Raw genomic sequence first — 13,673 nt, forward strand, 5'->3', positions numbered from 1 at the left:
CTGCACATGACATGACTGTTGCAGCTGTAGTTATCTACACATGACCTGTTTAGGATTAAGCCAGTTAAAAATGCCAACAATTAAGAGAAACAACCAAAGTGTCCATAAAGGAAATATGGCACATAAGTACAACAGAATATTACTCACCATTCAAACAAACCAACCAACCAACCAACCAATGGAACTCTGTTCTTTTGTGACTGCATACTTTAAACTGCAGATTTTAGCAACTGAACACAGGTGAGCATAGAAAGCCAAATACCTTAGGAAATCTTTAAAATCTTTATCTCACAGGAGGTAAGAGTAGAAGAGTGTTTATCAGAGTCCTGGGGGCCTAGGGAAGAAGGGACGATAAAAGTCGATCAATATCTCTTAAGTAACTGTGAGAAAGCAGCTCTGGTATGCTGCTCCTCTTCCTCCCTAAACTGAGGCGCTATCAGCAGCTGATGTTTGCTGCACAGAAAGAGCTACCCTTCTCTGAAGGAGTGGCCACTGACGGGTTGACCATGCTTCTTAGATGAACCTACACCCATGCACACATACACTCATATGTCTACTAAGTGTAGTCAGTGGGTAATTTGCTTTTTTCTAAACAATGGGTTGGAAAGATGGCTCAGTGGTTAAGAGCACTTCCTGCTCTTGCAGAGAACCTAGATTTGGTTCCCAGCACCAACATGGCAGCTCACTACTCTCCGTAACTCCAGTTTCAGAGTATCCAATGTCCTCTCCAACCTCCATGGGCATCAGGCAGGCATGATACACATAACACATACATGCAGGCAAAACATTCATACACATACCATATATCTTTCATAACAACACCTTAAACCTCTACAACAAGAAAGTGAAGACATGATTTTGGGAAGATGTGCTAAGGCAAACTGGTAAGGAGGGAGAAGAAGGTGGGTATGACTAAGATATACAAACATAAAATCCTCAAAGGAAAAACCTGCCTGCACCAACTCTGCCAAGACCCAGCTCTGGCCTGGAACCTTGCTATTCTACTGCTGACCTTCTTTTCTTCTGGTAGTAGTAATAGTAGCCAATCCCAGAGCAGCAAGCAGCCCAGGAGACACACAAAAGATAAAACATACCCTCTTTTTATTTATTTTTATTTATTTTATTTATTTTTTTTCTTTTTACTACCAAAGACAAATCAAGAACACAGAGTGTTACAAGAAAGGTAGGTGTGTGTGTGTGTGTGTGTGTGTGTGTGTGTGTGTGTGTGTGTTTTATTTCCACTTCTAATCAAGGAAGAAACCAGTTTTCTAGTAATCTAGAAACTTATTTTACTACATTAAAGACAAATACAGGCTCTCTGGGTGTATCCCAATCACCCAAAGCAATCAATGATAACAACGCAGGACAAAGTTCCCCCTACCATTACCTCTACACATGCACACAAGCATATGTGCCTGCATGTGCAGTACACAACCCTGTTTATATATTCACAGGAAGAGGGACTTTCATGTTCTGAATTCTGAACCATTCTAAGAGTTAGGTAGGTGGCCCTGGCCCGTAGCTGGCCAGCTCAGGACAGTGACAAAGCCAAACACGGTATGTAAAAAGAGCACTTTCAGGCTCCCTCACCAGTCCTTGCCCCATCTGTACTCCATCACTCCCCCACACTTAGTTGGAGTATTCTTACCCTGAACGACTGAAGAGGTGAGAAGCTTGCTGGGCCACTGATTCATCCCAAGTCTTTTTCTCACTCAGTCACCTGCCTGAGGAGAAAGGTGAAGTGGTCTCTGAAGATTCTTGTACTTCTTAAGGAGAATGGTGCAAATGGGTAGGTAGGACAAGCCAAGTATGGTGTCTCACACCTCAGCCACAGCACCCTTAGGAGGTTGAGGCAGGATCACTGTGAGCTGGAGTCCAACCAGGGATAAACAGTGAGCTCCAGGCCAGCCTAGGCTACAGAGTGAGACTTTACTATCCGTATTGGCTGGGTTTGTCAACTTGACACAAGCTAGACTCATCAGAGAAGAATGAGCCTCAGTTGAGGAAATGCCTCCAGGAGATCCAGCTGTAAGGCATTTTCTCAATTAGTGATCAATGGAGGAGGGTCCAGCCCATTGTGGGTGGTGCCATCCCTAGGCTGGTGAACCTAGGTTCTATTAAAAAAAAGAACAGAGCCGGGCGGTGGTGGCGCACGCCTTTAATCCCAGCACTTGGGAGGCAGAGGCAGGCGGATTTCTGAGTTCGAGGCCAGCCTGGTCTACAGAGTGAGTTCCAGGACAGCCAAGACTACAGAGAAACCCTGTCTCGAAAAAAACAAAACAAAACAAAAAAAAAAAAAAGAACAGGCCAGCAAGCAGGTCCCCTCCAAAGACTCCGCATCAGTACCTGCCTCCAGGTTGCAGCCCTGTTTCAGTTCCTGTCCTGAATTCCTCCAATGATGGGCTATGATCTGGAAGTATACAGCCAATAAACTCTTTCTTCCACAACTTGCTTTTTGGTCATGGTACAGCAATAGCAATAGAAATCCTAACTAAAACACTACCTCAAAAAATAACTCAGCAGGCAGGCCTGTCAACCTGAGTTCAATCCCCAGAACCCACAGAAAGGTAGGAGAGAACTGCCTCTGCAACACTGTCCTCTAGACACGCTGTGATGCTTGTGTGCGCTCTCTCTCTCTCTCTCTCTCTCTCTCTCTCTCTCTCGGGAGGAGGGGAGGAGGGAGGGGGAGGGGGAAGGACAGGGAGAGGGAGAGAGAATGGGAATATATATCCTAGTTTATTTTCCCATTACTGTAAAATCCAGAAATGTAATGTAACCACCAGGACACTTTTACATGAAATAAATATATTCTCTATTTAGTGTCAGTAAAATCACCAGCAATCCTCTGTCTATAGAAAGAGACAGATCATGTGTTGAGGTAACAGTGAAGTTGTCCTCAGCTTCCTAAAGCTTTAGAGATTAAACTTAAATAAGAAAACAGTCATGAACCAGGCAGCACCTAGACCAGCAGAAGTGCAGAAAGCCCTACCTAATGATGTGGGCAAGGCAGTGCATACAGAAAAACAGAAACAATATATAAAAACTTAAATTGGACTGTAAATCTAAATATAAAATACAAAATGTTACATTCCAGAAGATGATACTGACTTAAACTAGGACAATTTTGGGCATGCAAGTGGCTTTTTATATTAAATATCAGTAACAACCTATAAAATAATTGATGACTTGGCCTTCATTGAACATAAAATACTTGTACTCTATGAAAGACACTGTTAGGATGAGATTTTTAAGCCACAGACTAGAAAATATTGTTATCCCCCCGCAACCCACCCCCCCCCAAAATCTGTTTCAAGGCCAGATCTTGGCCTGCCTCCAGGGTAGCCGTGGGACTTCTCAACTCCCCTACCTCACTGCTGCCCAAGGGCTAGGGTTAGAGACCTGGGTCATCATCCTCAGCGGGAACTCCTACAACTCAGTAAGAAATGCAACTGATTATAAGGACACAAAAGCTGACCAACTCTTTACATAAATGCTCTCACAGTGAGAGAGAGATAGATCTGCAAAGTCACCAGTCACTGCTTGATACAAGTGTTAAGGTCAAAAGAGACAAAGATCCAGCAGAGCCAGGCCAGAGATCAAGGTAAAGACAGAGTCCAGAAAAGGCACAATACTGAAGTAGCTGAAGCTTTCTCAGTCTGTACATTAGCTCACAGTGTCCTATCAAAGCCAATGTCCTAATCTTCATAGGTGTGTAGTTAAGAGAGAGATTTACATTCAGAGAACAAGGTAGATAAAGCTGAACCTTTGGTATTACTTGCAAATATTTCTCTAAGTCTCAGCTTACTTCAAAATAAGAAAGTTTGAATAGCCGTGTCTCTGAACACACAGAAGGCAAGCTGGCATACATGAAGATGTTCAATAGCATAATCACTAGGAAACTGCAAATTAAGACAGGAAACTACTACATACCTAATAGAACAGCTACATTCAAAATATGATATCGCAGGCCGGGCAGTGGTGGCGCACGCCTTTAATCCCAGCACTTCGGAGGCAGAGGCAGGCGGATTTCTGAGTTTGAGGCCAGCCTGGTCTACTGAGGGAGTTTCAGCCAGGGCTATACAGAGAAACCATGTCTTGGAAAACCAAAAAAAAAAAAAATATCGCCACAAGCAGTCAGGAGTGTAGAGCAACAGGAATATAAAACAGTACAGCTATTTTAAACAGTGGCTTAACAATTTACTTACAAAACTAAACACACTCTTACCTTAAAAGCCAGCAATTATGTTCACTGGCATTTGTCAAATGAGTTGAAACCATGTCCACACAAAACCCTGCACAAAGATTTCAGGAGCTTTGTTTTTAACTGTCCAAACTTAAAAGTACAAACCATGCCCTTCAGTGGATGGATATGGTAAGCTGTGGTACGGACACTGGAATTCGGTGCTAGAAAACAACAGAAAATGAACAAAAACCTCCAGCTGTTGTAAAAAGATATGAAAGAAGCCAATCTGAAGAGACTACATACTGTGTAATTGGTCCTAAGTACACATAGACTAGTGCATCCTGTAAGGATGCTCAAAGGAAGAGTGCTTGTCCAGCATGGGGTCCTAGGCTCAACCCCATGTTAGTGACATGAAAATGAAAACAATCCACAACTAACAAAAACATTGGCTGCCAAGGGTCAGTGTGGAAAGACATGGACAGGCCAGACAGAACAGAGTATTTTAGGGGCACAGATATAGTTTACATCAAAAATATAATTCACATGGAATGTTGGTGGCAGAAATAGGCTGTTCAAGTGTAGGGAACACGTTCTACTTAATTTTGCTGTGAAACTACCCAACTATCTTAAAAATTGAAGTCTACTTTAAAAACAAACATGGGATAGATGACCTGACCCAAAGGAGGAAGTATAGCTAAGGAGCTAGCCTGGGACTCTCCAATCTGTTCCAACAGGTAAGCAGAGGTCCACCTTACTCTTGCCCTGACCTAACCCCTTGCACATGGCATAGCCACATTTGAGTACCTGGCCCTACTCTGTGCGCATGACACAGCTCATTTCTTCATTTGCGGTCTTGAAAGTAAGCTTGCAGCAGTTCCAAGCTATACAGTCCTCTCAACTCAAGCTCCAAAGCTCTGTGCTCTCAAAGAAACAGCAGCTCTGTCACAGACGTTGGCTACTTCTGTTAGGAAAGATTATGTATGATCAGAAAGTTAGCCAGAGCAGGTGGGGACAAGATGCTAAGAAGCTTAGAATCTCCCACAAAGCCATACCATTCAGGTATCCAAACCCCGTGGGGAGAAGCTAGATGACATGCTAGGCCAAGAGGAGGGACGCTGGAGTAATTAGCAAGCAAAAGGAGGAGTTTGAAAACTGCTTCTAGAACTGAAAGTTACCCAATCTTCACAAGTAAAATGGGAATGGTAATACCTATTAGAAAGGAATCTAACAACTGCTCTACACCTTCCAACAGAAATTCCAATGGCTACAGTCTGATATCTTCCCCTGTCTAAAACCGTAAGATTCAGTTAAAAAAAAAATCATGACATAATGGGGATGGTTCACTGCCTGTCATGTCCACTTTCCTTGGGGAGTAGTCTTCCTTCTTCCCATCTGGGGTATGTGTTTCCCCAAACGGAGCACAACAGTTTTAAGCTATCCTACTAAAGACGCGGATGTCAGCATGGTCACCTTACTGTGCATGTGCACCTTGGCTTCACTCTAGTCACATGGAAACTAAAAGGAGTGATGTCATGTCTTACTCAGAGCTCTTCCCAACCACCGCCATCAAAATAAATAAATAAATGAAAGCATTTATATATCATTAAGGACAATTTACTCTTTATTGATTAAAAATGAAAAAAAAAAAACCATGCAGTAAAATACAAGTCAAGAGGAGAGGGAGAAGGTAATATTTTACATCTTCCACCATCCAGCAAACATTCTAGAGGGGCTGACCTCGCTGGTATATCCTTGCTCTCGCCTTCAGATTACTCAGCAGTCTCAGCTGGCTCTAGGATTTGGTTGAAAATAGAGGGAAAACACAAAAAACAAGAACCAACGCAAATGATTTCTTTAATCATTTAGAAAGACCATTTCACATATTATCTTGGCTATATTGGCACATACTATCTTGTGCTATAGTTAGTCCCTACTTCAGGGACAAGGGTATCTTGAGGGCTTAGTGACAGTACCCCCTGAAGCACTGCTTCGGCTCCCTGGCTCCCAGCTGTCCCACCTCAGCAGTTTTCCACTGACTGGTTCATTCACCATCACTGCATAAGCCAGCAGAGGGAAGTCACCACACATCACAGAGAAGTAACATTGTCCTGGGTCTTAGTGCCAACCTCCTAGTTGCCAAAAAAGCAAACAATGAACGGAAAGAGTCCCGGGACACTTTTACTGTCATGTCTGTCCCCCAGAGCAGGGCAAAGGTGATGACGGTCTAGAGAATGTGAACAGGAGATGGGCTGTGCTTACTTCCAGCCTGGCACTGGACCACCCCAAGTCAAAAGCCACAACAGTGATAGCAAATTCCTTCCTGAGCCTGTAAGTGCATTAAGTCAAGCTGCTGAAACCAAACTGGATTCTACAGCAAGACACGAGTCTTCTGCAAAGGTAACGCTTGCTGCCTGCTTCCCAAACCTCAACCCCACCTCCCATCCTTGCTTCCTCATAGCCCTACCTCTAACAAGTGGGGAAAGAAGAAAGAAAAATAAATGGTTTTCTAACTAGCTGGTTAATCTTTTTTCTCCCTCCTAACTTGGTAGGCTCCTCCTTTTACCAACCTGCTGGGACCTTGAACTCTCTAGTCTCCCAACTCCCCTCTCAAATCCATCTTCTCTTCCTCCCCAACACCTTTCCCAACATGCCTTTGCACTCAACAGTACAAAAGTCCATGACTGAAACTACAGGCTCAGCATGAACGAAACAAGAGGTGGCACAGGTTAGAAATGAGGAAAGCGTTCAGGTGTGTTCCAAGAGAAGTCAACAGAGCTGCTTCTAGGAGCAGTCCTACGGTTTGCTCTGGGTGAGGTGGGGTGAGGGTGGGATCACACTGGGTACCTAATCGTGTTCATCAAACCAACAATGGCAGGTGCAAGGAATTCTATCAAAGGCAACTAACTAGTCCCTTTCTAGGGGCTCACAGCCCATCTTTGTGTGTCTCTTTAAGGCCAGACTGACTATTCCATTCTTATATAAAATTTGGTAACGACAGGCTTATTAGCAATTAGACAAATGCTATTTAACAGTAGGGAAAAAAGCCAACCTCACTGATTATTCCCATATTGCATTGATCTTGTTCGTTTGTTTGGTTTGGTTTTTGATACAGGGCTTCTCTGTATAGCCTTTGAGCATTCTTTTTAAACCTAAAGAATAAGTTACATAATTCCTGTAGAAAATCAAATTAACACTGTCTACTCATAAACCTAAAGGTCACGGCACGTGTGGTTTCGTGTTCCATCCTGGGTCAGTTTAGTGAATGAAGACCCCCTCCACAGAGTCAGTGCAAGAGAGGAGCAGAAGGCGGCCTCTAGCCTAGTGAGAGTCCCCTTTATTGCTGTAAAAATCTCAGCCGGGTACACCATTTCCACATGACTAAGGCCAGGCAAGTCCATCTTCACAGGAGGATCAAAGATCAGTTTTTCTTCAGCTTAATTTTTTTAAATATTGAAAATACTTTCCCAATGATATGATTTACAAAGTTCTTTTTCTTGTTCAAAAACTACCTCTGGCAAGATAAGATTTATCAGCCATCGCTTGCTGTTTTCTGCACAAACAATCCAAAGCTGCACGCTGCAGGAGCAGATGGCTGGAGTCTGACAACAGTCAGATGTTTCGCACCAGCTGAAGTTAAGGCTAGCAACCCTTTCAAGAGGGAGCAGTGAGGGGGTGCCTGAGAACAGCTCAGCAAAACACGGAAGAGACACCATGAAGAGGACAGACAAGAGTTTAGGCTGCCTCCATTCGAGGCTGTGCTTTTTCCTAACAAAGGTTGCTAGAATTCACATCAGGTACAAAGAAAAAAACAGTAATTAAATTCTCTGGGCTCCAGCTGAACAATCAACTTTAATTGCTACTTGAGTGTTAAAGAGATATCCCAAGATGCTCATGTCCCAGCAGGTGCGGGAGAGCAGGCAAGATGAGGTTGCCCAGTGCAGCTGCTCTATCCACTGGGACCATCACTGTAGTAAGGCAAGAATGAGTTGAGAGTCTTCCATCCTGGGCCTTGAGGCACACTGGCCGCTTCTGCTTCTCAGATGGAGGGAGAGGGGACATGAGCAGCGTATCTACCAACGGAACTCTCTGAGGGGAGGCTGGCCACTGACGATCCAACTTTTCTTTCCTTGTAAGAAAAGGGGGGCAGGGAGGAGGGCAGCAAGAAAAACAAAGAAAAAAACTAAAGCTCCAAGCTGGGAGGTTTGTTGCTGGGTTCTTTGGCAGTTGTAGGTTCAGGCCAACAGAAGCAACAGACATGTGCATGTGTGGCATCTCCTAGGCTGACTCTTCCAGGTCTGTGGTTTAGCTGATGCTGAGCTGGGCAAATCCTATCAGTTTGCCATCATCAGGAATATCCGAGCCTTCAACACCAGATGCCTACGAACCAAACAAAATGACAAGGTGTGGCAATTTATAAACAAAAGTTCGGGTAGCAATAAAAACGGATAAGGGGCTGCAGAAAGGAAGGCGGTAGGTGAAAGGTCCCTGAGATATAAAGAGGCCACTGTGTTTCTTCTAGAAATGCTGGGGCTGTTTGTATAACTATGTCAAATAGCTTTATAACTTCCTTGGAAGAGTTAGAGGCCTGGGTTGTAGCTTCTAGGAAGGAGAGAAGTGAGGCCATGCAGACTAAGAGTGCAGTCAGGGCTTGGGCAAAATGAACGAACACAACTCGGCAGAGCCGTTTTTGGTTTTTCAGGACAGGGTTTTTCTCTGTGTAGCCTCGGCTGTCCTCAAACTCAGCCACCTGCCTCTGCTTCCCAAATGCTGGGATTAAAAGCGTGCACCACCACTGCCCCACTGACTCAGCATACTCTCTAGCCTTGGCAGTTAGGGGATGGAACAGCTGTCTAGAGAGGAAGGGTGAGTACCAGTTTGAAAGTGACAGATCGGTTTGACTGAGGTTCTTCCACAATCTTCTGCAGATTGGCTGCCACTGCAATCATACAAAGAAAATTAGTGAGTAGCTACACAAATACATTTTCATAAAATCCTAAAATGTTGAAGTTAATGTGAAAGTTAAGAATCTTCGATGGACAATCAGAATGGGAAGAAAGGGCCAGTCATTTCCCAAAGCAAAGCTATCACTGATCAATAGGCTGAATAAATAAGTCCTGAGTCACTGTTAAATGAACTCTTTAAATTGTCTTGACTCCCCTAAAGCAACAGTGGAGTAAAAAGGTATGACTTATGTTAAGACACCAAAAGCCTGTGATTAGGAGGCAACTGAGTATAGCCTGTGATCTGTTTTTGTTCTACTATTCCATAAGTGAGAATCTTTTTCAAATGGCATACTACAAACTACAATGTGAGATGTACACCTGTACAATTTTAGCACTGGGCCGGGGGGTTGGGGAACTGAGGCAAGAGATAAGAAGTAAGTTTCAGGCCTGCCTGAGCTTCAGAGCAAGACTTTGGCCCCCAGAAAATAAGGAAAAAAGACACAGATATACAAGGCATGCACAGCCTGAACTATCCATCAGTTAGTGTTTCAGACCAAGTGCCGGGATGCCCACCTTCACTTCGGTTTTCCTAGGACTCAATCTATAGCCTGCTCATTTCAATGTCTACACACATCAGTCAGGCCGATGTATGAGAGGCAGAGAACACAGATCAGTCGGGCCAATGTATCAGAGGCAACAGAGCCATTATCTCACTATTTTTCCTGTCATTTCCTCTGCTGTCCCAGAGATAGTCTACCAAGGGTCTGAGGTAGGACAGGTTTTTGCTGGTTTGCTCAGGAACTGTCTTTGATACTATAATTTTAATGAAGCCAAGACTACTTCCAGAAGCACCAGACCTGTTCACTGGAAGCAGGATTTCTTGGTACCATGTATACATCATGACATTAGGGCTAAGAGCAGAAAATAGTATGCTTACCTATTACTAAATCCCTTCCATCAACCAGGCCAGCAGAAATGAGCTCCTGAGAAACACCCTCTGCTGTATCTGAAGAACAAAGAACACAGTGCTGTGTTTCTTGTGTACACATGTCACTGTAATGCTCACGGTCGGCACAGGGAGAACACGCCAGAGCCAAGCTAACTGCTCCGTCTGCAGAATTAGGAAGGCAGGTGGGGGTTTTCCTTGACTCTCAGGTGAAGCATTCTTAAAGGTCCGGCTAGGGAACAGAGTCTATATGAACTATATGGCTCAAAGCAGAAGACAAATCACTGAGCTGTATGGGGCAGAGCTCACTAGCGCATCAGAAGAGTGAGTGAACTACAAGTGGAGACAAATCCACTTGCTAGTGTTTCAACCCAAAGTGTTGGCATGCCTGACACTTCCCATCAGTATTAGCAACTGTAGCCTGTTTTTACTTTGGTTTTTCTAGGACTCAATCTCTGTCTTGCTCACTCAATATTCTACAAAGAACATCTAGTAAGAACTCTAAACTTGAGCTCTCTGAGCTTAGACATGAAATTTTGGAGTGAATTTCTCAAATTCAAAACTTGAGAAAATACCTTACAATCTTTCCTGAGAATCATGAAAGTTTATTATCATCATTATGATGGCAGTTTATTTTCTTACCTACTCATCCTAGGTGGGACAATGTAAGCAACAGATACAACAGAAAGCAAATAGATGAAGTAAACGATCTCAGTCTAATTTCATTTCAGCACCATGGAGGCAGAGGGAGGCAGATCTCTCTGGGTTTAAGGCCAGCTAACACTGCTCTAACACTGCTCTAACTGCCTCTAACAGCAAACCAACCAATTTCATCCTTAACTGAATAGGTACTGGAGTCTCTAGAAGATACAAGAGAACCAATGGGAGGCATGGTGGTTTGAATATGCTTGGCCCAAGGAGTGGCACTATTAGGGGGTGTTGCCTTATTGGAATAGCTGTGGCCTTGCTGAAGGAAGTGTGTCACTGTGGGGGTAGGTAATGAGACCCTCCTCCTAATCTCGTGGGAGCCAATCAGCCTTCAGATGAAGATGTAGAATTCTCAGCTCCTTCTGCACCATGCCTGCCTGGATGCTGCCATGCTCCGGCCTTGATAATGAACTGAACCTCTGAACGTGTAAGCCAACCCCAATTGTTGTTCTTAGAAGAGTTGCCTTGGTCATGGTGTCTGTTCATAGCAGTAAAACCCTAACTAAAACAGGTAGTGTGCACACATTCATACAGATGCCTAGCAATTAAAACTCCTAAAAACATACCTAAAAAGAAAAACACCCTCTGTATATCTGCATGCAGACTGTGGAACCTAGGAACAGACATTTGCTGGCCATTCCTAACCATGAGTTAACAAAGGCAAGAAAAACGACACCTTGTTCCAGGTCGAAGTTCACAATGAGAAGCAGTATTGTGACAAGGTTCAGCTTCCACATGAGGAAAGGGAGCCAGGAACCCTGTCTCTTGCGTGTTTATCAGAGAGAAGCATATGCAAGGATAAGAGCAAGGACTATGGACTCTGGAAGAACTTGACTTCAGTGCCTCCTTCTAGATTATGAACTGGTTGCTCTGGGTTCCTCTAACCTGGAGTTCATCCTCTCCAAATGGGAATAATTGTTCCTTAGATCCCTGTCTTAAGAACTGAATGGGATAACGTTTAGGGATATGCATGCCTCATAGTGAGTGGCATTTATTAATAGGCTTGTATCGATTACTATACAGCTTATTAGAGTCACATCTCCAAATGAAACTACTAGTAAATCCATTGCAGTTTTTCTTCATGTATATTTTCCAAAACCTAAGCGAGGAAGTTTCACCGTCCTTTAAAAGCAAACCTTATCTAAATAACAAAAGCTTCATACCTACCTAAGTAGCAAATTAGCATTCATTGTTGTCAGTCATATTTTGTAATACTCACCTCTCCCAGGAGTAAATTCAAATCGAATATCATTTAGTTCTTTTTTGGAATTCCTATTAAACCAGAATAAGGAAAATAAGAATTTCTGAATATATGCTTACACTCTCTGTACAGTGCCATAGGTAAGGGCATCTACCACTGAGTACTTCCTAGAGAAAGAAAATAACCACATTTGCTTTTCAATGTTGATGATGTAATTTCACTGTTCCCAGTAGAAACCATTTTAAACAGCTCTTGTGACCTCTACCTATAATTCCTGTGTGGTCCTCTACTACGTGGTACTTCAAATGGCATTCTTTAACACTGAAAGAAGGCCTAGCCTGTCTTTGAGCTATTTTTTTTCATATTCATTTATGACTATAAAGAAACAATATAACATCCAAATTTATTTTACAAAGAAAATTATAGAATCTTGATCCAAACTATTAGTAAGGAAAGGTTAAAACACAGATCTGATACCAATGATGTCTCTTCCTGAGCAACCTCCCTAGGCCTTTCTGTGCATCCCACCATGAACCAATGACAACACAGGCAGTAAAACAGAGAAGCTACAAACTTCTTCGCAGGCTGTTCAATCACAGCCATGAAGTGCCTGTCCTGAGTTCATATGCCCACAAACCCCATCGTCAGATTCCTCCTCAGAGGAGCAGCCAACATTGCCACTGCCCCAGCATCCTCCATTACAACCCAGATGGCAACACTGTAAATGCACATGCTGCTCCTTGCTAAGCAGATATGCATGGCAGTCAACAAACCTGTTAAGAGCTGAATTCTCAAACAACCAGAAATTCATGTTGGAAACACACAGTACTCTGCAGTAGCATACTCTAAGGCCCAGCGATGACAGCATCTCTAGAGTACTCCGAAGCAGCAAATGCTCACTTACCTTAATCTTAGCACTAGACTGATAGGGATCTTGGTCTCCTGGGACCGTTCTCCTGAAGACTGAGCCTGAAATGCATTGATATAAAGTCCCTGTCAGGAACATGAAGCAAGGACAATGGCCATCTAAGAAAGACACTTGGCAGGAGTTTCCATCCTCCCCAGCGTAAGTCCTTGTAGTCCCCAAGACAGCCCCTATGGTGGGAGGGGCCACCTCCAAATGATCAACAAAAGGCAGCTCTCAGCTAAGTCAGTGGAATCAGAAAGTTAATTTCCAAGGACAGGCCTAAAGTAGCTGTCTCCCAGGACTCCATTCAACTCAAGATTCAGGGTCTTCTGAAATCTTTCTGAAACCTATAAAGCTTTGCTTGCTGGAGGACATACATTCTATTTGTCTCACTTAATTCCAATCTTTCTGTCAGTTTTTCTAAGACACCTGTAATTTTCCCATGTGACAGATGAAGGAAGGGAAGTCAGCCAAGTGACTAAGTAGAAGTACTCAGTGACTAAGTAGAAGTACTCAGAGCAGTGGTCTCCGGGCACAGGACACAAGATGAAGATATATTAAAGAACAAAAGGAGACTTCAGAACTGCCATTTCTTCTCACCTAGCATTTCTTTTTTTTATATATAACTTATTTATTTATTATATGTAAGTACACTGTTGCTGTCTTCAGACACTCCAGAAGAGGGCATCAGATCTCTTTACAGATGGTTGTGAGCCACCATGTGGTTGCTGGGATCTGAACTCAGGACCTTTGGAAGAGCAGTCAGTGCTCTTAACCGCTGAGCC

The 13,673-nt window shown here is 43.4% G+C and overlaps 1 protein-coding gene across 4 annotated transcripts in view; it reads right to left on the minus strand.

Annotated features, from left to right (window-relative positions):
- Window positions 1–5,775: 5,775 nt before the first annotated feature.
- Window positions 5,776–13,673, minus strand: part of Oxsr1 (oxidative-stress responsive 1) — an 84,253-nt gene continuing 76,355 nt past the window's right edge. For 3 of the 4 annotated variants that reach the window (NR_045693.1, NM_001359582.1, NM_133985.2), the window contains 5 exons: window positions 12,886–12,950; window positions 12,000–12,052; window positions 10,064–10,132; window positions 9,055–9,119; window positions 5,776–8,560 (listed from right to left, as the gene is read on the minus strand). Coding sequence is in view for 3 of the 4 variants with exons in the window: in NM_001359582.1 (NP_001346511.1) it covers window positions 8,486–8,560; window positions 9,055–9,119; window positions 10,064–10,132; window positions 12,000–12,052; window positions 12,886–12,950 (327 nt within the window). In the remaining variant the exon portion in view is untranslated. The remainder of the gene's footprint in view (window positions 8,561–9,054; window positions 9,120–10,063; window positions 10,133–11,999; window positions 12,053–12,885; window positions 12,951–13,673) is intronic. The other variant, XM_030244002.1, reaches the window with a different exon arrangement.

This window comes from Mus musculus, chromosome 9 (genome assembly GCF_000001635.26).
Source record: "Mus musculus strain C57BL/6J chromosome 9, GRCm38.p6 C57BL/6J".
Taxonomy (NCBI): domain Eukaryota; kingdom Metazoa; phylum Chordata; class Mammalia; order Rodentia; family Muridae; genus Mus; species Mus musculus.